At 38.5% G+C, this 27,482-nt stretch overlaps 1 protein-coding gene across 3 annotated transcripts in view; it reads left to right on the top strand.

The window, feature by feature from the left end:
- Shrm (Shroom) overlaps positions 1 to 27,482 on the top strand; it is a 574,742-nt gene that overhangs the window by 510,966 nt on the left and 36,294 nt on the right. For all 3 annotated transcript variants that reach the window (XM_065220703.1, XM_065220702.1, XM_065220704.1), the window contains one exon: positions 24,914 to 26,394. In XM_065220703.1, coding sequence (XP_065076775.1) covers positions 24,914 to 26,394 — 1,481 coding nt within the window. The remainder of the gene's footprint in view (positions 1 to 24,913; positions 26,395 to 27,482) is intronic.

The following is a 27,482-nucleotide window of genomic DNA, read 5'->3' on the forward strand; positions in this document are numbered from 1 at the left end:
GTTTTAAAGACCTTGTATTTTGAATATATTTGCAGAAGGAAGCAACATCCTATTTGTTTGGGATCTCGTGATATAAACATCTCTAATATCAAAGTATGCCACGTTATGAGAATAGTTTTACAATGACCCTATGAGAGATCCGCCCCTTACAATAAATATTGTTAATGTAAACTGAAAGTACATAAAATTTACTTTACAATACATTAGAATTTTTCTAAAATCCGTTGAACCTGCGCTGAGATAAGACAATTTGAATTTGGGGTCAAACTGACCATCTGAATTCTTAAGGTGACGTTTATTTGTTACCTTCCTTAACCCCTAAACGTAGCACACATTTATAGAAAGAACGGAAATATCAAGGGGAAAAAGGTAATGATTCAACATCCAAATTTGCAGTACACTTTACACAAACGTAAACTGTTTACATGACATGTTAGCAGGCACAAACAGACATAAGTCAATAAACGATACAAATAGAATCGCGTCAAACATTGCACCGCCAAACAAATGTACCACTTAGGCTAATCTCTCTATTCCGCTTCCAACTTGACCAATTCAACCGCATGTGCTGTAATGACAATTTAATTCAACCTGTCATTTCGGCTCCGGCCAGTTCCACCGTCGGTTTTGTGCCTTCGAGATTTGCGTGTAGGTACCCAAGGGGTTTGCAAATAAATCTGTCAATTCCGCTAATTAAGGGAAATAAAACAACGAACCCGGTGTGTGCCTATTTGAGCATGTCAGAGATTTTCCACAATATCAGTAACCCAGGGATGGGGTGGTGCGGTGGAGTGGAAGGCGTGCAAAAAGGTGTACACGCGCATAATAAATCGCACGGGTAAATCGAGGTGTCTCCCTCACTTGCTCGGAACCGAACCGGGAGGGAACTTACTAAGTTGTAATCCGAAAATGGTGGGAGGGAGGGTTGGTGAAGTTCAGTTCATAAATCGGCCACGAGTTTGTGCGCCCGCACGTTAATACAAATCGTGCAAATCGTGTTAGAAACGCAATTCCAAACTGCTGCGAGCCAGCGGTTTGCCATTTCGGGAATATGTTAAGTCGGCTGTGGTGGATGTCTGTTATCAAACACGCAGCAACAGTCTCTATAGTCGGCTAATTTGAATTTTTTATTTATGGAAACTTTGAAGCACTTGTGCCAGCCGCCAACCCATGCAATGCAGTGGGCCGAGTGAACCTGTCAGAGGTGAACACGTTCCCAGGAACAGCTAAAAACGATAAGTTTAGTGGCCCCTCCGTCCGACTTTGAGATGATTTGACTTTCAAAAAGGGGAGTTTGAACGGATTGGAATTGATAGAAACAACAACAACAACAACAACAGGACACACGTGATTTGATATCAACCGTATCTCGCTAATTGTTGACGGCAGCGGTCATCCAAGGTAATCGCATTTGGATGTTTCGAGCCATAATTACTGCGTCTCAAGTGGAGATTATATCATTTACGTTGATTAAGAAAATTGCAGGTACTTGTCACGGAAACAGCGACGGTTCGAAATTTCGTGCCACTTGCGAATTGCATATTTTTACTATGCGGATCGTTTAAATAACATTACACCCCGAGTCACCAGCAGCAGCTGTAGCAGGTCCATCATCTTCCCACGACCGACCACGAGTTGCTCGAATTAAAATTATTACACAATCGTGAAACGAAACCTGTCACTTTGCGGCCGAGAGCAATTAAATAAGTCGCTCCCTTCGGATCGAGTCATAACACACACTTGGGCTACTTAACGCGTGACGCGATTGCGTGTAATCTCCGTTCGATCTCCTCTTAATCACAGCAGAGGGAGGAGGGATTCCAAACATGGTTAGTTGCACATATTGACTGTGGCAACTACTTCCAGCAACATAGTTGCATTCGTCGACGCTTCATGGTCTTCACTCGCGTGGCAGATTGAATAAATTAATGCACGCGCTTCCAATTACGGGTTTTGCGTTGCATGATGAATTTAATGACTGCTAATTTTGCGCAGTGCTCGTCACCGTACTTAAGAAATGTCATGTTGCGTTACATTACTGGGGAAACATTACTCTCGGTACTACTGCTAACTTTGGGATCTTGGAATATATGTTAAATGTTAAGTCTACCCAACCGAAAATCATAATATATTGCCGACCAGTTTTTAGACAACCTCCTTCCAGCAATTTAAAGAAAATGAAGCAATTAATTCCAGATTTGCTAGACATAAATAAGACCAACTAGATCAAAACTTTATACTTTCAAAGCGTTTAGTCTTTTGAGCAGTTCAACACCAAATGACGTATCGGAAAACTCGACCTTCTCCGATTTTCATAACACTTAAAATAATTGTGTGTTATGAGCACTGGCATACACAGGGTGGGGCAAGGTGGGGCAATCCCCCCCCCCTTTATAGATAAGTATTTTATTTCCACATTTACAAAATTATGATATAAAATAACTTGATTTGAAGGAAAAATAACTTCATTTCATAATATAAGGGCACTGAAAACCTTGCGTAAATTCCTTTGAAATGGTGCCTGAAATTGCACGACAAAGGTGCATGAAGGGACAAACTTTAATGATTTTTTTTTTTGTAAAAATATCATTAAGGGCATCGGGACTAATCAAAATGAATAACTTTCGTGGAAAAATTGAATCATGCTAAAAATTTGAAGGTGCACATTTAACTGAAAATGTCTGGTGGAAAGTTCGCAGCACTGTGGTGAATGTAAAAGCAAGGTTTATTCATTTTCATGGTGCATACCCAAGTAACAATTCTGCAATCATTTGGCATCCACTCTGATTTATGATGGTTTTATAATGGCAATGAATGATCCATTTAGTTTAAATACAGCATTTCGCAGTGTAACACGTTCCTGCTTAGTAGTTCACCTTTTCGCTGTTTTAAAAAACCTTTTACAGTCTGTCGAGAAGTCAAAAACTGTCTTGTTTTAAAATTAAATTTAAAGTTGTTCTCAATCCCACCATAAAACTGTTCTATAAATCAATCATAAACTTCATTAGCTTTTTTTTATAAATGTCTTGATAAAATACTCTATAAACCTGTTCTATCATTATGAAAGCAATCATAAAACCATTAAGTTTTAAATGAGAGCAAATGGCATATATTGTTGCCTTTTAGGCTTTTAAAAGTGTATCATAAAATCTCCTCTGTTTACAAATTGAATTTTAAGGATGGATCCTCACAGTGAATAAAAACCAAATTTATGACAAGGATAAACGAAGATGGAAAAAAAATTCAAGCGATGCTAACGACCGAAGGGAGGTCGATTTCAGTAAAATTTAGTTCTTTAGAAGAACCAGCACGTCCGGCGGAACGGGTACAATCAACGACTGAGCATCTGGTGGAGAAGAGAGAAGTGAGCGTGGTCCTCAAATTCATAAAACATTGTCAAAACAGCCTGAAAACAGACCAGCCTTCTCCAGACCTTGCGAATAGATGGAGATCGGAATAACTTGCGTCAGTACCGACAGAAAACCACTGAAACTGTCAGTTAGCGGACACTAGTTGGTTTCCGATCCATAGCTGCGATTTTATTCGGTGAAAGGTGTCGTAAACGTATTGTCATCACTTGGAAAAAATTAATTCAACTGTACATTTCTGCATCGTTTGATGGTGCACTTCCAGAACCATCCGGAAGAACAGGAACTTTTCGGGAATTATCGAGGTTACAGCTGTGTGCGAAATGCGAAATGTTGTGAACACTTTCTTAGTAACTGCTTCCAAGTCATCGGGAGATAATCTCTTGGAAGAACGCTGAATCTCACAGCGCAACTATCGAAAGATAAACAAACTTTGACGTTTAACTTTTGCAGGCAACTTTGCCTCCATAAATGCTGCCATAAATATGAACGGGTTAAGATCAAGCAAAATGGCTTTAGATAAATACAATTCAGCCTGCAAGTTTTCTTCATAAAAGCCATTTTACAACCTAAGGATTTTGTTATGGATTTCTTAAAAGCAAAACAACTTTTTCACAAATGACCCATGAAAATCAACTTTTATGCCACCGCCATGTTACAATTAGTTTGCTTGTTTTTTTACAATCTTCGATTTTCTATCTATATTTCCTTGGATATAACTATATTTTGGTAAATTTAGCAATGAGCAAACATTAAAATGCGAAAATCATAAAAAAAAAGAATCTCGGCCTAGCTCGATCTGAAAAATAATTTATTTTATTCAATGTAAAATAATTAGTCAAATCGACGTTTTACGAGAGCGGACCTATTTTTTTTCGATGTTTTCATGTACACTTCACATGACATTTAATAAGGCACTTAAAACTAGGCCACATAATGAGAACTATTGTAATAAATTTGGATATTCAACACCATTTTTATCAGTTTTTATCAGTATTTTATCATCAGTTTCTATTTTAATTATTTTGTTAAGATCGGATTCATAAATCCTTTTCTATCTTGATTGATGCTTTCCTAGTGGATTTAGTAAGCGGCTAGGGGAAATGGCTCGGAAAGGGTTTTTATTGTTGCTAAATAGCTTTTGTTGTAGTTTTCAAATGGTTCTCAATGCGTTCGTCATACAACCTTTTGCAGTAAATCAATCTTGAAGAGCTTCGATAATACACCCTTCAGAACCTTCTTCAGGGTGGGCCAACTAGACATATTCTAGTCTTAATGAGGTTTTGGTGGATGCATTAATGATAAGATAGCCTTTACCAGGGTTTTATGAATGTTGTTTTATAGTTGCTTTGTAGTATTTCATAAAACTTAAAATGTTACTTGGGTAGTTTGCATCTGATGCATGCAAGCTTCATTGAAAATTTATGGTACAAAATTTGCACCAAAGCCTGAAAATTGCACCAAAAAGGTGCATGGTGAATTAAACTTCACTGACAATTTTTGGTCCACCGTTCTGGTGAATGGAGAAGCATGCTTTATTGAAAATTTATGGTACAAAATTGGCATCGCTCTGATAAATGAAATGATCAGAAAATTTCTGGTGGAAAACTGACACTGGTCTGGTAAATGAAGGCACAAGCTTTATTTAAAATTAAGCTATATTGAAAATTTCTGGTGGAAAATCTGCACCGTTCTGGTGAACGGATGGGCAAGCTTTTTGGAAAATTTTTGGTCTTAAATTTGCTCCTTCTGCTGAATAGAGAAACAAACTTTAATAATAATTTCTGGTGTGAAAGTTGTACCATTCTGATGATTGGAGGGAAGCTGCTATACTGAAAATTTATGATGAAAAATCTGAAAATAGGGGCAAGCTTTATTTGATGGAAAACCTGCAACATTCTGATGATAGGAGAAGCAAGCTATATTGAAAATGTCTGGTGGAAAATAGAAAAAGGAAATCTGCACCAGTCAGAAGATTGGAGAAGCAACTTTTATTGAACATTAACGGTGGAAAATTTACATTGTTCTGGTCAGTTGAACTTTTCTGGAGGCAAGTTTGTATTGAAAATTTCTGGTGTAAGATTTGCAACAATCTGCTGCATGGAGGGGCAAGCTGAATTGAAAATTCCTGATGCAAAAATTGCAACGTTCTGGTGACTGGAGGGGCAAGCTTTATTGAATATTTCTGGTAGAAAAAAACAACAACTCAAACTTGACTTCCGAGATGAACCTCAAGGGTATTGAATTCTGAGGCCAGTTCAAAAAGAAAAGATTTCTGGGGATGATTCCTGGGGAAAATTTTGAGAATAATTTCAAGTGAATCCTGCAGATAGTTCCAAGATAATTTCGAAATGAATACCGAGAGAATCAAATTTTGAATGAAACTCCAAAAGTATGTTGAGAAAAATTTCAAGGGAATTCTGAGGATAATTTTAAGCTCATTCTGGGAAGAATTTCTCGAGAATACAGGGAGAAATTCTTCTGAAACTTTAGGGGAATTTGAGTTCCAATGTGTTCTGAGGAAAAAAAAGTCCATTGGCTGTCTGAAAGCAGTTTGCATTGAAGAACATGAACCACCACCGGAGCAAAAATAAATAAAATTAGCTAAATTGAACAGTAGGGAAACAGTGGTGGGTGGACAACACCATCCACCACGCACTTTGGAGTACTCCCCATCCCCAGATTAAATGCACCATCGAAAAAAATGCCCCTCCTTAACAAGATTCCTGTGCACGCTAGTGGTTATGAGCAATCATTCGCATTTTTTGCAATAATTCGGAATTAGTGACTTAAGTGACTTTCGTTTGAAAATAGTGACTTTCTAGTCACTGACTTCAAAATAGTGCCCTAGTGTCCCTGTTATCCGTAAGGAATCATTGAAATCGACAAATTTTATTTTCTATCAATTCTGTAATAGCCCGATATGTTTGTTACATTTCTAAATGGTCCAAGCTTTATACCCTGGACAGACTATGGCTTATATCATGTAATATAAGCTGTCTTGCAATGAGCACTCATACATCTAGTTTTCACTGGAAATCCTATGTATGAGTGCTCATTGCAAGACAGCCTATATTACATGATATAAGCCATAGTCTGTCCAGGTTATTAGATAAATTTTCAAGGCTCTGAGACTATGAGAAATATTACTAAATAAAATAATAATATAGTGAGGCCTCGAGTTTCTCAGTGTTCATCCTTAATATGATCCTAAATATAATATACTAGTAAGATTTCAAGATCTATGCTATGTAAATATTGTGATAAATTTCAAAATACATAGGTAAGAAGATCGAGGTAGGCCGTGCATTGAAATTGACGTGTTTTGTTTTTACTGCTTGTTAAGTGCAAATTTACGTAAAACTTCTCAACTAGTGGACGCCAGGAAACTTATTCAATAATTTCGTGTGTGATTTAAAATGCAATCCTGGGCTAAAAAGCAGAAAACGTGAACTATTCTGAGGTGGAATTTGATAAGATCTATGTAATTATAAACATAAATATATAAATACCTATTTCCAATTACTACTAAATACAATCCGGATTTTGAAACTTCGCCCTTCGAAAGCTGGAACTGTGTATGCAGTACCATAATCCATATAATAAAGTGACATTGGAATGAACGTGAATTACCAGGCATTCTGAAATGAGTTACTGGATCTGCAGTAGAGCTATCACATTCTAACTCCCGGACTAAAGCTACATTCAACTGTCACTTCAAGTATTATTACAAGCAGATTATTTCCATGATACCACTGCCGGTTATTGGGGGTTAGATTGAGTAAATACCTTCACAGACAACCCACTTTTCAAGAGGACTACCTCTCATTTCTCATGCTCAAAATCAATGCTATTTCAACCAGCGCCTTCGTGGAAAGCCGCGTACAAAAATTAAGTCGTCTGTACCACATGATCAAACGCTTACCTCAAACATTGAACCACATTTCGTACCCTACAAATGACTCGATTCATCATTTTGCAACTAACGACCAAAAACTGGGTCACTGCGAAACACCCCCCGCAAGCACGATCCCTTGAAACCCGTAGGTGGTAGCGAGCAGCCCCATCAACGCAGGTAAACACAACCAATCATCTTCGAATTAGAACCCTCTCCGTTAGCGGAGGGGGCACCCTCCTACTCAGAAAACCAGCCTCCGCTAATAAGCCAGCTCATTTTTCACCTATGAACCATCAGCTCGTAAATTCCGCTGAGGCTGCTCTTCTACAACCAAACGAGTGAATCTCCCGTAGTAACCTCGTTTCTAACGATTTCATTTTCACGCTTCCTAACTCGGCGGCGCAGCATACGGCGACTGGCTGAGCAATAAATAATTCAATTATTCTCACCCGCCGAAGAACTCGACCCGTGAGCTAAGGTTCTCTTATCCAACGAATCTGATTTATGTCGGCACGATTCCCGAAGTGATATTTTAATTTAGAACATCTCGTTTTGCTCGTCGATGGCGAGTGCCTCGTCGTGTCTTGCTTGTCCAGGCTGTGTAGAAAATAAAATCGAGAAATCAATTTCTGCTCGAGTTTAATGAGGTGCAGGCTCTTCCAATTGGTAATCCGATCTGTCCATCCATGCATCCATCCATGGGGGACAGGGTGGAGTGAGCTGCACTAAATTACGATTTGCAACCGATTGATGTTGAGCGCGCCAGTATGCTCAGTCAGCATTTATGTGTATGTGTGTGTGGGTGACTCGGTGGCATTGGGTTCCGTGGGCGAAACATATCCAATAATTGTAATTCATGCTGCTTATGGCCCGCGGTCGTCGGCACGGGTCACTTGAATGAATCAAAAGGGGTAGCTCACATTAAATATTAGAGGTAAGCGTTGGGGTTTCTCACTCTCCCCGCCGCGTGCCTAAACGGTCTGAAATGTGGTTATAATAAAATAATTATACATTCTCGTAGGAGGGCCTTCCCGCCATTTACCACGCAGGCTCATGAGTAGCTGCAACTGAAGAAAACCCATCAGCCACTGTGGATCAAACTGACTGAAGGGAAACTACCTTATGAACAACGATCGCAGCGAGGACGTATAATTTAGGAGGAGATCTCAAAAGATGGCATTTTCGAAACACATTACCAAAGCTTTGGCGGGCGAACGGGCTTTGAACTTTGATTCCCGCGCATATTATTTTCTTCGATTAAACAGGCCCAAGAGCGCGCGCGCAAAAAAAAGCAAGTCGAAGGTTACTACTGCACGGCTTTCGATGCTGCGCTGCTTCTGCAATATCTCCCTACCAACCGAGTTTATCCCGTTTGTTATTATTGGTGCACATTTTAATAGCAGCAGCAGCAGCAGCTAGGCAAAGTCGAGTTTTCGACATCCAAAGAGGGAGTTGAAAGGGTCGATTTATTTGAAAGTATAATTGAATGATTACGTTACAGTTGACGCCCAGCTGATCGATTGCGGGAGATTGAGTCGAACAGTAGCGCCCGCCGAACCATAGCGGCAGTAAATGTCATGCCGTTGGCGGTGGAGGATCACAATGTGAGGCAATAATATGGACAACGTGATGGTTTTGCTGGGTAAAGTATTACTTTTTAGCCAATGGATGCTGATACTGAGTCTGGAAATGAATGCCCTTTCAGCCGTAACGAGCTTATTAGGTTGAAGGGAAATTTCAGAACTCCTAGTCCTAGGGTTTGCCGTATGGAGCCAATTTTGCCAAATTGGTTTTCGTTCGCAAGTACGGATTTAATGCATATTTCGTTTCGAAAGGACCACACACAGATATGAAAATTTAAAAAAGGTGTATTGTAGTCTAGATCAATTAAGAATATCTAGAGAAGTTTATTAAAACTTTAAAAATGTCGTGCAAATGGTGCTCCATGATTTTCAACCTAATATGACTGATACAAGAATTCAGAAAACAAACTTTGGTCCAAATTGAAACCATTAATATTCAATAAGAAATTGGTTGCTACGGAGTCAGTTTTGGAAGATGATGGCATATTTTCGCTGGAAATATCAGAGGACGCTTTTAAACTAATTGTTTTGAACTGATAATGTCACCAATTTATTTCGAATGTTCACACGAATTACTACCGTTGTCAATCCAAATGTTAAAATAATCTAATTTTGCTCATAAGGGGATGTTCATAAACTATGTAGACGGTTTATGGGGGGGGTGACAATTATCCACGGCCCATACAAATTTTAAAATTGTATGGAAAATTGTCTACGCAGGGGGAGGGGGGTCAAGAACCCCAAAAACCTTTCTACGTAGTTTATGAACAGCTCCTAACTTGAAAGACAACTGTCGAGTACGAGAAGTTATCCCAATTACAGGGTATCTACTACCTTGAAAAACCTGGAAATAACTAGAAAACCAGAGACCCTCAGGGAATTTTATTTTTCCCAGAAAAAACGGTTTTTTTAGGAATCATCAAGCATTAAGCGATTTTTTTTTCAATTATAATAGAATATATTGAAGTACACCGAAGGACCTTCTCAAGAATGTCGAATCATTTTAATTTCCTCGTTATACACTTTGAACATAATAATTCTGGGGTGGATTTATCTTACGTAACCACATAAATTCTGAAACTTCAATTTTTTAGGGTTCTGAATCGTTGGGTAATTTCTACATATTTCAAACAAATATTTTAAACCCTGGACCTAATGATGAATTTTAAGAATCTGGACATCGGACATTGAATGTTTTCCAAGAACCCAAATTAGATAAAAAAATATTGACGTTGCAAAAGTTTCTTAGCTTATGGACTTTGATGAAGTAATTTGATGAGAATTTCCAAGGTACTGCAGGGATGTTTTCAACGGAATTTAGAGGAAAATTCCAGGGGAAGTATTGTTAGGAAAACTTGAAGTGATATCTGAAAATGCATTTCAAGTGAGTTCCGTTGGACTCCACATGAATCGTAAGGATAATTCCAAGGTATCTCTGAGTATAATCCCAAGGTATCTTGAGTAGGAATCAAAGGAAATTTCCAATTCTGACGAGGATTCCAAGGTAATTGCAAAGAGAATTTCTGCCTAAGAAATTTGTAAGGAGAATTCCATGGTTATTGCGAGTAGAATTCCAAGAGCAGAAGTAGAATTTGAAGGGAAATTTGGAAAGGCTTCAATTAAAATTTTGAGGCTGATTCCTACTGAATTCTAAGGAAAGTTTCCAAGAAATTACCAAAAAAGTTTTGGGGTAAATTTCAAAGGAATACTTAGGAGTTTTAAGGAGTTTAATTTAAAGGGAATTCCGAAGATAATTCCAAGGCAATTTCAGAAGATACTGATGAGCGTTTATATCAGGAGTATTCTTTGGGGTTTCCTAGGTAATACAGCGAACCTAATTATGAATTTTAAGGGACTGTAAAGTGAATCAAAGAGTCTTCATGAGAAAATTTCTAGTGTATTATGGAGAGAGAATACCAGAGAGAGTTCTAAGACGAACTCTGTGGACATTTTGAGTTGCCTTTAAGGAAATTCATTTGACAACCCTAAATAAATCCTGTACATAACTCCTAGATGTTTCAAACATTTTAAAAATCAAGATCACAGAAGAGAAATCAATGTTAAAAAATAAAAAAAATCTAGTTCTATTGATTCAGGATTTATAGAAATCGAATCTTCTATATTAGGGGGTTTCATATTTTGACATTCAGAGCTCATATATATATATAAGATCCTAAATTATATGATATACATCCCTTCTCATTGTTTTCTAAATAGTTAAAACCACTAGAAACAACAAAAAATTAAGTGGCTATCTATTATCTGTAATTTCATACAGCCAATCATAGGAGGGCAACTGACGGTGACCACAACGGTGAGCTTTGCAACAAGGCAATGTTTAAAGTTCAAAGTTTAAAGGTTGATCTCGTTGATAAATTGACCTGAACTCTTGGACGATTTAGAGAACGCAGAATGTCCGATGTACATGGAAATAGATTGCAAATCATGCGCACAGAATCTTTGAACATTTAGTTTAGATTCTAAGGATGCATTTTTGAGACGTAGTTGATTAAGTAGATCATTTGATTTGACCTCCAGGACGATTTGGACAACGTAAAGCATCTTATATACATGGAACCAGATCGTAAATGATGCACATAAACACCATTAATCTAGATATAGTATTGAGTTATTCTAGTTAAACTACAAACAATATTGGCTCCGTAAAGCTAACGCTATTGAGCCTTCCAAATAAATGAAGAAATACACCATGAATCTGTTTGGGCATATTTAGATACCACATATACTGTTCCAGGCCAGCCTGATATACTATATCAGTTTATATTTTTTTGTTAATTACTTTATTTGTACAGGGTCAATCGAATAAACTTTACAGAGCCAAGTTAAAATTTTCGTTATACATTATTAATGTCTTCAATATAAAATTTAACGATTCTTTACTCGCGTTCTTCTCGAGTTTAGTAGATGAAAATGTTATGGATGTGGAGAGGGAGAAGGAGAATCCCTTCACTCCATTTATTTTGCCAGCTGACAAGCGACTGTTGACGATAAATGAAGAAAAGTTCGTTGAAGGCGATATGTTGATCGTAAATATCGCCTTCCATAGTGCGCACCTTTTCAAGCGAGTCCGCTTTCTCATTGCCCGGAATCGAATCTAGAACATCTGGTTGAGCTAGTAGAACAAATCATCCGGACTCCAGGACAATTTGGAGAAATCATGGTTTATATTGGCTCCATGAATCTACTTGGATATAGTTTGATTCTTCAGACAGTCTTGGTTGATTTAGTACAATATCTGACCAAAACTCCAGGACGATTTGGAGAACCACAAACATCTCACATGTATCACAAGTGATGCGTATAGACTCCATGAATAACTTTGTACATTTCAAGACCAACAATTGAAAAGGCCTCAACTCCATTTTGTAAACAAACCTTGTAAGGCCATTTTCTTGCGAACCTAAAACTACATTCGCAAACCTAGAACACAATAGGGTAGAGGAGAAGTTCCCCTACCTGTTCATTTTGTTGGTTTGCGTTGACGGACTTCGGACTTCGGTCAACAAAATGGCCTTACAAGGTTTGTTTACAAGATGCAGTTGAGGCCTTTTCAATTGTTGGTCTTGATTTGTCCTATTACGTACCACCCTCTCGGTCATTTCTGTGGTATATTCAATGTTTAGTACTCCATTTGCTTGCATTTTGTCTTTGATTTGTGATATAATCTTTCGAAAAAACAGCGAATCGTGTTCAAATAGAGCAGAAAAAAAATCATCCCAAATTTTAGTTTAATTAAATGGATATTACTAATCATTATCCCTTTCTAGATGTTCAAATCAATTATTTTATTGTGTAATATATAAGAAAAATGAATTATTGAAATCTGTTTAATAGTTTTAACTTAATTTATATTTTATTGGAAAATTTTAAGTGCCATTGAATTCCGGGATTCGATAAATTTCAAAGACCTCAATTTGAAATTTGTCAAAATCCAGAATTCTACGGATATTTTTGCAACCTAGCACCCATCAATCCAATTTTACAGACATCACAGTCACTTGGGGGCAACTCTTATGGTGCCCCATTACCCTGAAGAGATGAATGGCTGAAAGTCTCTCAAATAATCAGATCAGATTTCAGTTATTTAAGCCAAAGTATTTTTTGATTTTCGAAATACGTTCCTCTAAATTTCCGCAAGTAAATGTCATTTTTAGCTGAGATATCACTAAAACTAATTGCCGGGCCAGTTAAATTTCACGTAAACTACATAACCAAATTCTGTATTACGTGTTCAATGGTTCAGTATTATCTAATCTCAATCAATGATAATCGGCATTGAACTTTAAATTAAAAACACAGTGAATCACAAAACCCAAAAATTCCCACACCATCATCCATCAGTCAAGGTCACTGCCACCGGACAGAAAAACAAACTTTCCCATTTCATTACACACCTCGAAGTCGTCGCACCCAGCCAGCCACCACCGACCATAACCATCCATTTATTCTATCTTCTCCGCTGTCTACGTGTCAATCAAAAACGCACCTCACCTCAAACCGACATCGTATATTTGTTTTAATTGTATCATTGCACCACCAGCCACCGGCAGTAGACTCGTTGTAGGCTCTGTGATGAATCATTCATGATATGACGGGAGACGTTACTCGTGAACTGTTTTTCTCACTCATATGTAAACGTAAACGAGCCTCTCGAAGCAAGCCATGTCGAAAGAGAAACTCGTCTCCATCGTTTCGTCCAATCTAGTAGGTAGTCGTCGTCGTCATCAATCAAACAGACAGATTAGCAGAGTATTGTACACCCCGATTTTAGGAAATCCAAACCACATCGGATAATTGCTTTTTAATTTGAACAACTTCGGTAGCAGCGCGTAATCCGACCAAAGATGGCGCTCATTATCTCTCAAATAATGAGGAAAAGATCGCTACCAAGGTCATTGTCGTCGTCTAAATTTGGTTCGACTTGACAGCTAGCACTAAAGATGATTAACTCGGTAAAAGTGAAAACCACCAGCGATCGCAGTAAAACAGTAGCATGCCGCGATAATTCGGGTGTCGCAGTAAAATTACCGCACCTGTTGGAAATACGAAAACGTTGCGGGCTCAAATGGCCAAGGTGTGGCCAAAGTTTGAGTTTGGATGGCCGCGCACAATACGGACAGAAAAGACAGAAGTTGCTTAATAGGCATTGAATGGTGAACGTACTTTTAAAAGTTCCAACGCGCGTGGGTTTGAAATCCGAACCTAACCCAACTTTGTTGACGTTTGCGAAAAAAATAATAAAAGTGAGCGTGACTATCTCGTCGCTGGTGGACACCAGAATGGCTTCCAATCCCTCTAGGTAGAGTTGCTTCTATCCCGCGAGCTTGGAACTAATTCAATTATAAACGCCTGTCTGTCACACAGATTAACTACTTTCAAAGTTAAGGCTTAAGTACCTTGGCTTGGTCTTTAGCGGGCTTTAACGGTGTTCATAGGGGAAAAAATGAATAGTGGGCGCTGCGTAGCCGAGCCTCCTTCTCGATTATTGGCTTGTGCAAATTTTGCGTGAAGCTTTTAATAAAAATCGAAGCTACCATGGAAAGTTTCATTCGTTATGCAAAATCGCCGTTTAAAGGACGTAACGAATTTGTCCTACATCCGTGAAGTTTTGCCACGCTTAAACCTGCACATTGCAAACTGTTTCAAAGTGACTAAAATATAGTTATTACTCTTAAATTAGTCAATACGTCCCAAGCGATTAAATTAATCAAACGACTTTGGCACAATTCTCACCTGTCCAATTTTGGCATTCCGCACATTATCAAGTCGAACGAAACACCCCGCTTTCATTCATATAAAAATTCCGGTAGCACCGAATTATCAATTGATTCGCCCCAGCCATAATCAATCAATGCGCGGTAATTAATGGAAACACAACAAAGCAAAAGCCCCAATCAGAGAGCGGTGGTGGCAATCAAATCCGGCAAGCCGAAGGAAAGTGATACCGAAACAAGGTGCACACAAACGCAAACGCTCACCGGCCCCGCTTCCGTAATTATTGTTTAACTTTGCTCTTTCTTTTATTAGACTTTTGTTTGGTTTTATGACACGTTCGTCAACAAGTTTTGAATTGCAAATTTACAGCTAGCTTCAAAAAATAAAATAATCACCTTAATTCACTCTGCACCAATCGAAGACAGCGGCGTCCAACAAGTTGGCGTTGAGCTCTACTGCGTGATTCACGAGTAGCGAAAAGCGCCCAAATGTAGGCAACCAATCAACACTTTGAGAAGTGCTCCCAGCATCATGAAACCGCCCGCGATGCGATTTCGCTTGCTATGATTCACCAATTTGTACGAAGAAAGAGGTGAAAACAATCACGTGCCTGGAATGATTAATCAATTATGCGTTTATGCTACCGTTGTTTTATTAATTAACCTTTGTGGGCCACATGCGGGCCTAAGATGCGCTCCGGAACATCTTAATTTCGACGGATTTCGATGCAAGAAACATGGTTGATTTTGTAATAAAGGTATCAATCTGTATTTCTCCCACTTTGTTCCATTCATATTTAAGTCTCATGAACTGATCGAAAGCAAGGAAGGGAAACCGACTGGGCCCCGTTAATCTATGCGTCATACCTGTTGCATGTTTTGGATTTTATTGTACGCGTTGGGGTTAATAAATTGGTCAGGTTTTTTTTCTCCCTTGGCTTCTCCTACCTGCTGTAACTGCTTTGCTTGAGCGATTATGGTAGGAGAAGGCTTTTTTTTCGGTGGTGTTTCCTTCCGTACGAAGCTCGTTTTTTTTTTGTGAGGCTTTATCGTTTATCTACATTTAATCGAGGGGCTATTCAAGTGGAAAATATTGCCTTTAAAATTCCTTTTTTTTTCTTGATTAAATATAGGGTAATTTATAAAGGAAAATGGTTGATCAACATCGGTGTCACTAGAAATAATTCTACCATAGAAAAAAAATCTTGTTTGATATTAACCCTTCTACACCAATGACGATCAAGGCAAGTATTTAATCAAGACAAAGCGTTAGTCAAGGCTCATTTTTCATCATGTCAAGAAGTTGATCAAAGTCAAATGATGATCAAAGCCAATTGATACCAAAGGGAAGCTTTAGATTAATGCAGATTTTTGGGTGATACTCTATAGAAACTGCAAAAGCACCAATGTGAGCTTCCACAAAACATCTTCTTTTTTTGTATTTCAAGCTTACTGTGTATCGCATATTAGCTTATTGCCTACTCTCAATTGAATGTTCTAGATGCACTTCCATAGTTATTAATTGAGAGCTTTCGATGCCTGTACCATTTTTGCATTAGTATACTGTTTGACTAGTACAATCATACTCTATGCCCAGGGAAGTCGAGACATTGTCCATCCCGAAAAATACCTAGACTGGACCGGGAATCGAACCCAGCCACCTCCAGCATGGTCTTGCTTTGTAGCTGCGCCTTTACCGACTGAGCTAAGCAAGGCCCCAAGAAGGCCAAAACATACCAATATGAAATAGTCCTTGTTTGTTGCTCTACTACAAACAGAGAGTAACAATTTGATAATTGTATGTTTGTGGAAGCTGAAATTTGTGCTTTTGAAGATTCACGCTATGGCTTCCTTAGAATATCATCATAATCAAGGATAATTGCTAATCAAGGCAAAATGACAATTATGATGGATTATTGATCGTAATAAGTTGTTGATGCATGCACCTTGGTTGATCAAGCAAAATATCGATCAGGGCAGTTTCTTGACCAAGGCAGTTTAATCATCCCAGCAGATTGTTGATCAAGGGAAAATTTTGATCAACCTAGAATTTATGATGTTTATTGAGAAGTTGATCAAGGCAAGTTGTTGATGATGGCAAGTATTTGATCAAGAACAATCGTTGATTAATGCTTATTGCTGTCCTATACAAGCTGTTGATCAACGCAGATTTTGTATCAAGATAAATTTTTGATCAAGTTATAATGATGATCGTTGATCATGGAAAGATTGTTGATCATGCAAATTTATTGATCAAGGTAGCCGCTGCCTGTTCATCAAGGATAATTTTTGATCGAGACAGAATGCTGATCAAGGCAGATTGCGGATTAAAAAAAAAATTTTGGTCATGTTTGATCACTGTTTGATGCCGATTATTGATCAAAGCAGTTTGAAAAATGGTTGATCAAGGCAAATTGATCAAGGAAGATTCAATAAACTCAATATCTGAGAAAATTATTTATGTAACGGGAAGGTCCTCAGAGTTTTCAAACGGGACTATTTTTTTCATATTCAGCATGCTAAAATATGATGAAATCAAACAATTTAATGGTAATGCAGCAGATACGTAGGCAGGAGGGGCTCTGAAGCGTCAAATTGGACATCAATAAATTATTTTTTAAACTTCATTGATTTCATAAATTGAAATATTTATGCCTCCAAAATGTTTTTTTTTATAAACACTCATAACAATTATAATTTGATTTTGAAAATTTGGGGAGTGTCACTAGGGACTCAAACCTGGTTTGAAAATATTTGTGAAAAGAAATTAGTAGTGACGCCTCTGTTATTTTCAAAATTCAATTACAATACATTTAATTGCTGTGAGTGTTTATCACAGACACATTAGAGGCATACTTTTTCATACTTCATAACTTTTTTTTAAATTAAAATGTATGTAAAATGTTACCCTTAAGAGTTACGTATCTGCTCTATCAACGCTCAAATTTTGAATTTATTCATATATTGACATAATCGTGGCCTTCCCGGTTACAAGGGTTGACAGCTTGTTGATCAAAGCAAAAAATCAGGATTATAGCATTGAAAAAAGGCAAGGGTGGTTTAAAATGTTGATTTTGCCCCACCAGACTTGAATTGATTCTAAATCAGGTCCTGATCATTCTCCCAAAATTTGAGTTTATTTGGGTGCGAATGCACTGGCCCTTAGAAGTTTATACGGGAATTACTATGGGAAAACTGAACATGTTCTCAACGTCCTAGCACATCGTCATAACAATTTACGGAAAAGCTTGCTATCCGCTCATATGTGAAATTTCATCAGCTACAACTTTGCTCAAGACCACTTTTTGTTAGATTTCAATTACATTAGTTATTAATTGATTGCAAAGTAGATAACTTTCTTATATGATCAATCGACTGCTTTCAGGGCAACACTGCATCTTGCACTTATGACATAGTAGCCTGGATTTTTTGCCCAAATCTTCGCGCCAAGCACACCAATGTTGCCTGTTTACGGAGCATGTCAGAAGAATGTTATCTTCCTAATTAATTAATAACTAATTATCATGGCGATCAATCCAAATGCGGTCTTGAGCAAAGTTGTAGCTTAGAAAATTACATATAAGTTTGGATAGCAGATCATTACAGCAAAGGGCTAGAACTACGAGAACAACATGTTCACTATTCCCATATAAACTTCAAAGGGGGCCAGTACAGTGTGAGTTCGCATTCAAATGAGATCAAATTTTGGGTGAACATTCAGCACCTGATTTGAAATCGATTAAGCTTGGTAAAGCAAAATCGATATTTTGAACCACTCTAATAGGAACTGTTACTTCAAAGAAAGTTTGAGGGCAACTAGATTAGAATCCAAAAACGTTTGATGTGAATTTAAAGGTAATTCCGTTAATAATTCCTAGAGAATTCAGAGGAGAAATTCAAGCAATTTGTGAGGAAAACTACTGGTGAATTCTAAAAAAAAATACCAATTCAGTTCTGAGAGGAATTCTACGAAAATTGTATGGAGTAAAATTCCAGGGCATTCCGATGAGAATATGGAACGAAGTGACGAATTGGAATCTGATTTGCGTGCAACTTTACATCATTGTATTTTATGGGCAATGATTCACATTTTTGTTTAAATTCGGCCTTTTAGGATCATGTAAAAATTTCCAAATGGCGTCTTTGACATTTTTAAAAAATTTGTTGCACACACTTGCCACGACTCTCTCCAATTCCCGTTCAGTAGGAAAAAAAAACATACAAAATCGAGTATGAGAGGAAATGAGCGGTTCTTATTCGGTTTTAGCCAATCCATATTCCGAAGCACGGAATGGGAATCAAATTCTGGAGATAATTCCAATGGCATTCAAGAAAAAAATTAATTCAAATTTGAAGGTGGGTATCAAGGGAGCTCCTAGGAGAATACTAAAAGAAGGAGCATCGCATAAAACATGTGATTAGGATTTCAGATTCCATTGAAACTCTGAACTTAATTCCAAGGAGTTCTGATTACTTGTACTGACGCTTTACAAGTACGATTGAGAACGATTCCCAGTAAATTTCAGATACGTTTTCAGGACAATTCCAAGGATACTCCCCGGAGCATGCTTGGCATACACAGTTTTGGCCACGAACTGCTCATTTGGTAATAACATTGCACACAGTTGACGGAACATACAGTCCCGATCATAAAAAAAAACATTACAAATTTGTTATGTTCATATCTCTGTCAAGTTACGTCCAATTTTCGTTCTCTTTAGATCATTTGAAAGGTATTGAATGGAACTTTCCTTGTAGGCAAATTATTCAATCTAATTTTTAAATTTTGTGTGCTAAAAGTTCACCCAAAGTTACAATATTTTTCAAAATTTACTCCGAAGAATTGTGACTGTTTTTCTCAGAATTGGGTTGGCCAAATTTTGAAACAAAAGTAGTAGTAGGACACTTATACTATACCATTCATACCATTCAAATAACCTTTGGAGATCAAAAATTGAACGTAAAATGAGAGATCATTGAACAAAACATATTTGCATGTTCAAAGTGTTTTTTATGTTACTTCATACGCGAAGTTAACGATTTTCAGAGTTGGTTGGAAATGCTAACATGAAGCTTTAGTGTGATGATTTATTAGCTAGAGAATGATCTTTAGAAGAATGTAGGTGGATAGTTCCGTTAGAGTACGGCAGTATGAAAATTGAATAGAAGTTGAAAATGAGCGAAGGGCCATTAAAGCGACAGTTTTCAAGATGACGCACATTTTTGCCTAGCCCGTACGATGTACGCGGGGACTTGAAGTATGTCTCCAAGTCCACAGGCAAAAATGTGCGTCACTCTTGTTGCTCATAAACTGACTGCGGCTGTGGAATAGTTCTAGCGACGTTTTCATCACTACCTAAAGCCCCACGTCGCGAGAGCATTTCCAGTCGATGGTGTGTTATAATGCAGTTCTTCTTTACCCAACTATTGTGTTGCTCCTCTCGTCATGACCAACGTGATCATCTCAGAGAGAAAGCAGTAGGGTGGTTGTTGCGTGCTGTACCATCATCAGCATTGTTGACGGCTACTCCCGCCTTGAGTTGTTACATTCAAAGTGTTTTTTATGTTACTTCATACGCGAAGTTAACGATTTTCAGAGTTGGTTGGAAATGCTAACATGAAGCTTTAGTGTGATGATTTATTAGCTAGAGAATGATCTTTAGAAGAATGTAGGTGGATAGTTCCGTTAGAGTACGGCAGTATGAAAATTGAATAGAAGTTGAAAATGAGCGAAGGGCCATTAAAGCGACAGTTTTCAAGATGACGCACATTTTTGCCTAGCCCGTACGATGTACGCGGGGACTTGAAGTATGTCTCCAAGTCCACAGGCAAAAATGTGCGTCACTCTTGTTGCTCATAAACTGACTGCGGCTGTGGAATAGTTCTAGCGACGTTTTCATCACTACCTAAAGCCCCACGTCGCGAGAGCATTTCCAGTCGATGGTGTGTTATAATGCAGTTCTTCTTTACCCAACTATTGTGTTGCTCCTCTCGTCATGACCAACGTGATCATCTCAGAGAGAAAGCAGTAGGGTGGTTGTTGCGTGCTGTACCATCATCAGCATTGTTGACGGCTACTCCCGCCTTGAGTTGTTACATTCAAAGTGTTTTTTATGTTACTTCATACGCGAAGTTAACGATTTTCAGAGTTGGTTGGAAATGCTAACATGAAGCTTTAGTGTGATGATTTATTAGCTAGAGAATGATCTTTAGAAGAATGTAGGTGGATAGTTCCGTTAGAGTACGGCAGTATGAAAATTGAATAGAAGTTGAAAATGAGCGAAGGGCCATTAAAGCGACAGTTTTCAAGATGACGCACATTTTTGCCTAGCCCGTACGATGTACGCGGGGACTTGAAGTATGTCTCCAAGTCCACAGGCAAAAATGTGCGTCATCTTGAAAACTGTCGCTTTAATGGCCCTTCGCTCATTTTCAACTTCTATTCAATTTTCATACTGCCGTACTCTAACGGAACTATCCACCTACATTCTTCTAAAGATCATTCTCTAGCTAATAAATCATCACACTAAAGCTTCATGTTAGCATTTCCAACCAACTCTGATATTTGCATGGTTTTTTGGGGGTGTCCTTAAACTTATGATCGGTAGTGTAGCTCTTTTTGAAGCAGTAGATAGACTTGAGTTTAAGCTTGTTTTAGATTCGTAAAAAAAGGTAGATTTTAATTCTAGTAATAAACTGAATTTGTATTTGCGTTCTAAAATTGAAGTGAGAAATGCTCGCTCATTGGTGTTGATGCAAATGTTAAGATTTACCTACTCTTTGCAGATCTATAGTATGATCCTAATCTATCATTTATTTTAAAGAAAAACAAATTTCAAAAACTGAGTGAAAAGTTATTAACAAATGAGCAGTTGGTGTGTACAACTGTGCATGCCAAGCATGTCCCGGAGAACCCAAAGAAAAAATTAAAGCCAGTTCCACGTGCATTGTTAGGAAGGGTTTTGAGAGAAGTGCTAGAATTGTTTGAATACTTTTCAAGAAAATTTGAAATTTAAGCAGACATTTTAGGAGAGTGGCTACTCTATGTAGGCGAATGTCATGGGATTTTCTAGGGGTTCTGGTGACTTTTTCAAGGTTTTTCAAGTACCAATCGATGGTATCACGAGGATTCTGGAGAATATTGCAACCCAAGAATTCAAAGATAAATATGGATAGAAATTCAAACTAGCATTCGAGACAATTATTGAAAATATAAATTTTGAAGATTTGTAGGTTAAATTGCATCTTACAGAGGATTCCGAGAATGTTATGGAGGATTTTTTAAGAAAATACCAGAGAAAATGAAAAAGACTATTCTAGGGGAATACTGAAAGTTTTTCTGAGAAGACTCTGAGATAATTTTGTTGACATGAGGATAATTTCAAAATAATTCTGAGATGAATTATGTGCATATTCCACAGAACTTGTGTAGACAATTCCACGATAAAGCTAATACAATTTTTAAGAAGAATTTCATGAAATTTTTGGAAATATTTTGAAGCAAATCGTGTTTATCAATTTTGAAGAATATATTAATTTTATACCTCATCTGAATGAGCTAATTTTTCTGAGCATAATGATTTTCTGTTTCGATTCCATAGCCTTTCAAGATACAAAAAGCGTGAATTATTCGTAACTAACAAATTAATAGCTCGTCCCATTACTAATGTATTTTTAATGAGAGCTTTGATGATGATTTTAGCCAAGACTCATAAAACCTGTTTACATGACTTGTGATACAAAAAAACACTTGTTTAGTATAGTTCCTGTGCATCAAGATTGATGAAATATTTAATTATGAATCCATTTCTGATTTCTTATGAGTTTGAGAAGAATACGAAGTGAATGCTTTGGAGAATTTTTAGGAAATTTTTAGGAGAGTTAATTCCAACGACGTACACTGGGTTTTCTAGGGATTACTACAAGCAAATTTCAATGAAAATATAGAAACTTAGGCTAATTTTGGAGAGAATTATTGAAAATTTTAAAAGTATTGTTGAGTGAATTCCAGAAGTTTAATAAACATAATAACTGATGTATTTTTCAGAGAATGCCGGGATTTGTTTTGAACAAATTTCTAAGGAAATACTAGAGAGAATCCAAGACCATTATCCCAAAGGAGTCCTAAGAGTAGCTCAATTTGAAATGACTCCTAAGATAAAATCGCTGATTGCGACTCTAAGAAAGTAAAATGGACAGGTGTTGTGTGTCAAATATATACTTTGAATCTTGTATCTTACAAGTAAAACATGTGTTCATAACATCATCAATCATTCTAGTAATATTTTGAAAAAATTAAAAAATAATCATTTAGTCAAGCTTCTGCATTCATTTTCCATCATTGTTACACAGAGGACAGTGCTGTGCAAAACATGTCTCAACTTCTATACATGCGTTCATGTTAATCTACATCCGAAGTCCCTCCTTCTTTAAACATTCTGCACTCGAAATAGCTCACCCCTTACAGGATTTCCTGCCAAATTATATGAATGGGGCGGGGCAGAAAGTATCGTTTGCACAGAATTTATAAAAAAGAAGGGACTTCAAATGTTAATCTAAATGCATATATAGAGGTACCTGACATGTTTTGCAGTGTCAGGTACTCTATTTTGTAGTCTGTGAAAAGGAAATCACAAATCGAGTGTTTTAAAAATACATGGCATGTTGAGAGATTGAGCTCGTGAGAGCTAATTTTCTCTCACAAATTTGAATTTTGTTGGCTATCTGGGGACTGGTAGAACTGTATGGGGAAAAATCCTTTTTATTTAATTGTGGCTTGTTTAACAATAATATCCGGGGAAAACTGAACGACAAAGTCCCAAAGTTCTTTAGGTTGCCGTTCACTTTTTTTTTGACCTGAATAAGCACCGAAAGCTAATTATTCCCGCTTCTCTCAATTTCTATATGGGGATTTTTATCACTTCCTTCCAGCGGAACACCGCCATCTCTGTGGAAAATGGCCGGACGATATGATTAATTAAAATGTCATTCCATTGTTCCAAAAACCATGTTTTTATGCGAAATGAGCTTTTGTAACCTTGGTTCAAAGATAACTCGCACATTTCAAAATTTCCAAAATTCACCGTAGTTGACGCGTTTTCTGTGAAAATCAACAGCCTTTGCTTCCGATGTTCGCAAAACAAGCTATCAAACTACAGTACCAAACTAAAATGTCATGAAAGTCTCTGTGATACGGTATTGTCATCGAAGACCGTCACGTATTTATGTATTTTAGTTTTTCTCATAATAAGAGCTGCTAATGTTGTGCTTATGTGAATTCTGAAAATAGCAAGCAGTGATGTTCTAGTAATAACATTTCTGATCAGTCATGGTTTAGTTTGCAAAAAATTGAGGAATTAGATCGAAATAACATATTGTAATATGATAGTTATTATATAATATTCGTTTTGCTCAAATGTTGTTCCACCGTTTGTATTGTGTTGTATTTGTGTAGAAATTTTCTATGAGCAGGACATCGTCAGAAAGATTATTTATGATTATTTATTATCTATGATTCGCACTTAAACTGGTTAGAAAATTTTTCCATACCTAGGGCTTAACAGAAATATAGAATTTCAATCTTGAAGAAATATTCAAGATACTTCGAGAACTATTCGAAATATTGTAATGATAATTTTATCAACCGATTCTGAAGGATGGAATATGTATTTTTGTCGCATCATGCAATTGGATATCAATATTGGATTTGATAAATTATTGAGGAAAAAAAACGAAATTACACACTACAAACGCAATTCGTTACCCAGCTGTGCGACCCCTTGTCCGAAGTTTCTCCATCGCCGCATTACAAATCGTCCAAACCCGCGTCCCAAAATGGAGCACAACAGATGGGCTGCCCAAACAGGAACCCAAAACAGACACAAAGCCTGGCTGGATCAACCCAAAACATGCACCCGTTTCAGCCCTCTCTCCCTCCCTCGCTTCCATCCTGTACGACTCGCTCAACCAGAAAAGCCCAATCCATCCGCATGAACGCACTGACTCATCCGATTCCATCCATCAGCATCCATCCATCCATGCACGCTCGCGCTCCCTTTGGGGCTCTACCCAGCCAGGCACATGTGCCAGTAATCGTTTTGCCTCTGCTGCAATCGCTTCGCGCCCTCTGTTCATACATTTATGTATTTTTGTATCTATTTTCGTACGTGTTGGATTTCTTTCCTAGCTATTCGCATAACAGTCCCATGTCCTGTTGGATTCCTATTAACATGGGACGGTTATGCGAATAGCGGCAGTATACCTTATGATTAAATTGTCCGAAATGGATATTAATGTTTTGCATCCGATTTTCTCTCTTCCCATTCGCAGGAGTAACTCCAAGGCCTCATATCTACCGCGCCAACCACGGGACAAGCTCCACTCGGATCCGGACCATGGCAGCTACAAACTGACATTAACCTCCAACGAGGACAGCATCAATCACAACGACGTCTTCCCAGAGGAGATTATCACCTCGCCCAAGTGCAATCTGCCGGACGTACTGCCCCCCGGGGTCAAGTACTCGCTCTACTCAAACAATAACAATAATAACAATAGCAACAATAACAACAACAACAACAATAGCAGCAGCACCACCACCACCACCCTAGGGGGCATTGGAAAGCCAATCGTTGGAAAACCGCCGAAAACGATTCCCCACAGTGCGCCCATAATCTCGACCAATAGTCTGAAATCGATGTTCAATTTTACGCCCCAGCAGCCACAGCAAAATCAGGTCACACCTCCGAGTGCTTCCTCACCGGTGACCCCGCCGCCTGCGTACAAGCCATCATCATCCTCCCCGTCAGGAGGAAGCCCCACTAACCAAGCTATCAGCCCCAAATATACATCCCAGTCGACGTTCGATCTGAAAAAGACGCAAATTCTCGACTCCAAGTATCTGATCCAGCAGCATCAGCAGTACCCGGCCCAGATTGGACTACCACCAGCGCCAGCACCTCCGCCGCCGCCGCCGCCGTACAATGAATCGATCAATAATACCAATTATTTCAATCATCCGCACGGTGGCCCCAACACTACTGGCTGCAGCCAGCAAACTGTAAATAATTGTAACGAAATTTCAGAAAAATCCGATAGCTTCGAGTCGAGCATTAGCACTGGCACCACCAGTACAAGCACCGTTGAGCCAGTGGAAGCGAACCAAAACGGCACCAACACCAGCAAGATCGGCGCTGCTGCCACTTACGATGGTTTCGCGGCCCAAGAGGAAGAAGATTCGATCAGTAGCAACAACACCTCAATCTGTGCGGAAGCAAACCTATCGAATCCGATCGCCGCGTGCAACGTCGAAGAATCTCTCACCGTCGTCGCGCTCGAACGTGTCACCAAGGAGATCAACCTAGAACCCGTTGTTGAATCATCCGAACAACCACCGGCAGCGGCAACTAAAGTGGTTCAACGAACGGAAATCGTTCTTCGGGTAGCCGCCCCCACATCGGAAGCATCCTCGCAAACGGACAACGAACTAGCCGCGGCGGCCTGCAGTAGCGAATCGAACGCGCCTCTCCGATCGCCCACGACGACCAGCTCGTCGTCCATCGCCGTAGGTATCGCCGAACTGGTGATAGATCACACAGGAGCGGCAGGAGTGACCAAGCATTCGGTGGCCACTTCGACGACGTCCTCGCCACCCAGCACACCGACCAGTGCCAAAGCTCCGGGAGGCTTCTTCAGCAAAGCGTGCACGGCCGCACCCCGCAAGGTGCACCCGGAGGAAATCGACTGTGATAAGCTGTCGCACGATCTGATCAGTCAACTGTCGCCCTCGGATAAGCTGCACACCATACTGGGTGAGTACCAGCACCACCGGGTAGGACGTATGTATGTGGGTGGTTTATTATTTGAATTCGATTTTTGTGTTTTGTTGTGATCGTAGTGAGCACGTGTTGATTGATTGTTTTGAAAGGTAAACAAAATTGGTAAAGGGTCACTGTTTTCCAAACTAGTGTTTAGTGGACCCCACGCGATAGAAGTTCCGTTAGTATTTTTTTTAGATATTGCCCATTTCACACCGAACTGGACAAATAAGCACCGTTTTCACTTGTTGAAAAGTGTGATCAAAGTGCGAGTTTCTTCGGAGTCTTCCGTGCACTTATTCCTTATGATGCAAGCAATAAGCGCTCCGAAGACACCAAAACGATTAAAACGGAAACTTGCAATTTTTTCACACTTTTTGCATTTCTGGGGCAGTCTAGTTTCAGATGCAATTAACAACATTGGTCCTACAAGTGAATAAGCATTTGTAATTCAAGCGCCACACGGGTAATAGAATTGACAACCATAATGATATAAATATTGGCGACGAAAATATTGATGAAAAATCGCAAAATCAAAAAGTATTCATGTTTTAATTTTTCCACTCATTTTCTCCTTCTGTTTGACTACAGCAGCAGATGGGGTCTGTTCAAGATGGATTAGTACAGGTGCAAAAGGAAGAAGAAGTGTTTGTTTGTTTACTAAAAATGAATTAAGACTGTTGTATATGGCAAATTTTACTATAATCAAGCCATCTAGTGTTTATTCTCGAAATTCACATCAAAGATTGATCACTTGCGTAGAAAATCAATGTGGCACGGCATTTGTGACTAGCATACGCCTTCCGGTCGTATGAAGCAGGTCCAAATCTATTTAAATCCGCATGTAAAGTTATTTGTTTTGGCATCGTTTACTGCAAAATAGTGAACTTTTCATGAACATTAACGGCAAATTACTCACCAACACTAGCGGACTGTGAGTACTGTGCAACCTATACTAATCCATGTAGGGGCCTGTGTCTTCAATTGTTGTCAAGTTGGTTGTGATTTGACTCAAATACAACCATATTTTAGTGAGGAGCATCCCTTTGTTGATGTACCCATTGAGAATATTGTTGAAAATA

Source organism: Ochlerotatus camptorhynchus, unplaced genomic scaffold (genome assembly GCF_037179485.1).
Source record: "Ochlerotatus camptorhynchus isolate MF236.1 unplaced genomic scaffold, CSIRO-AGI_Acam_v1.1 ptg000131l, whole genome shotgun sequence".
In the NCBI taxonomy this organism is placed as follows: domain Eukaryota; kingdom Metazoa; phylum Arthropoda; class Insecta; order Diptera; family Culicidae; genus Ochlerotatus; species Ochlerotatus camptorhynchus.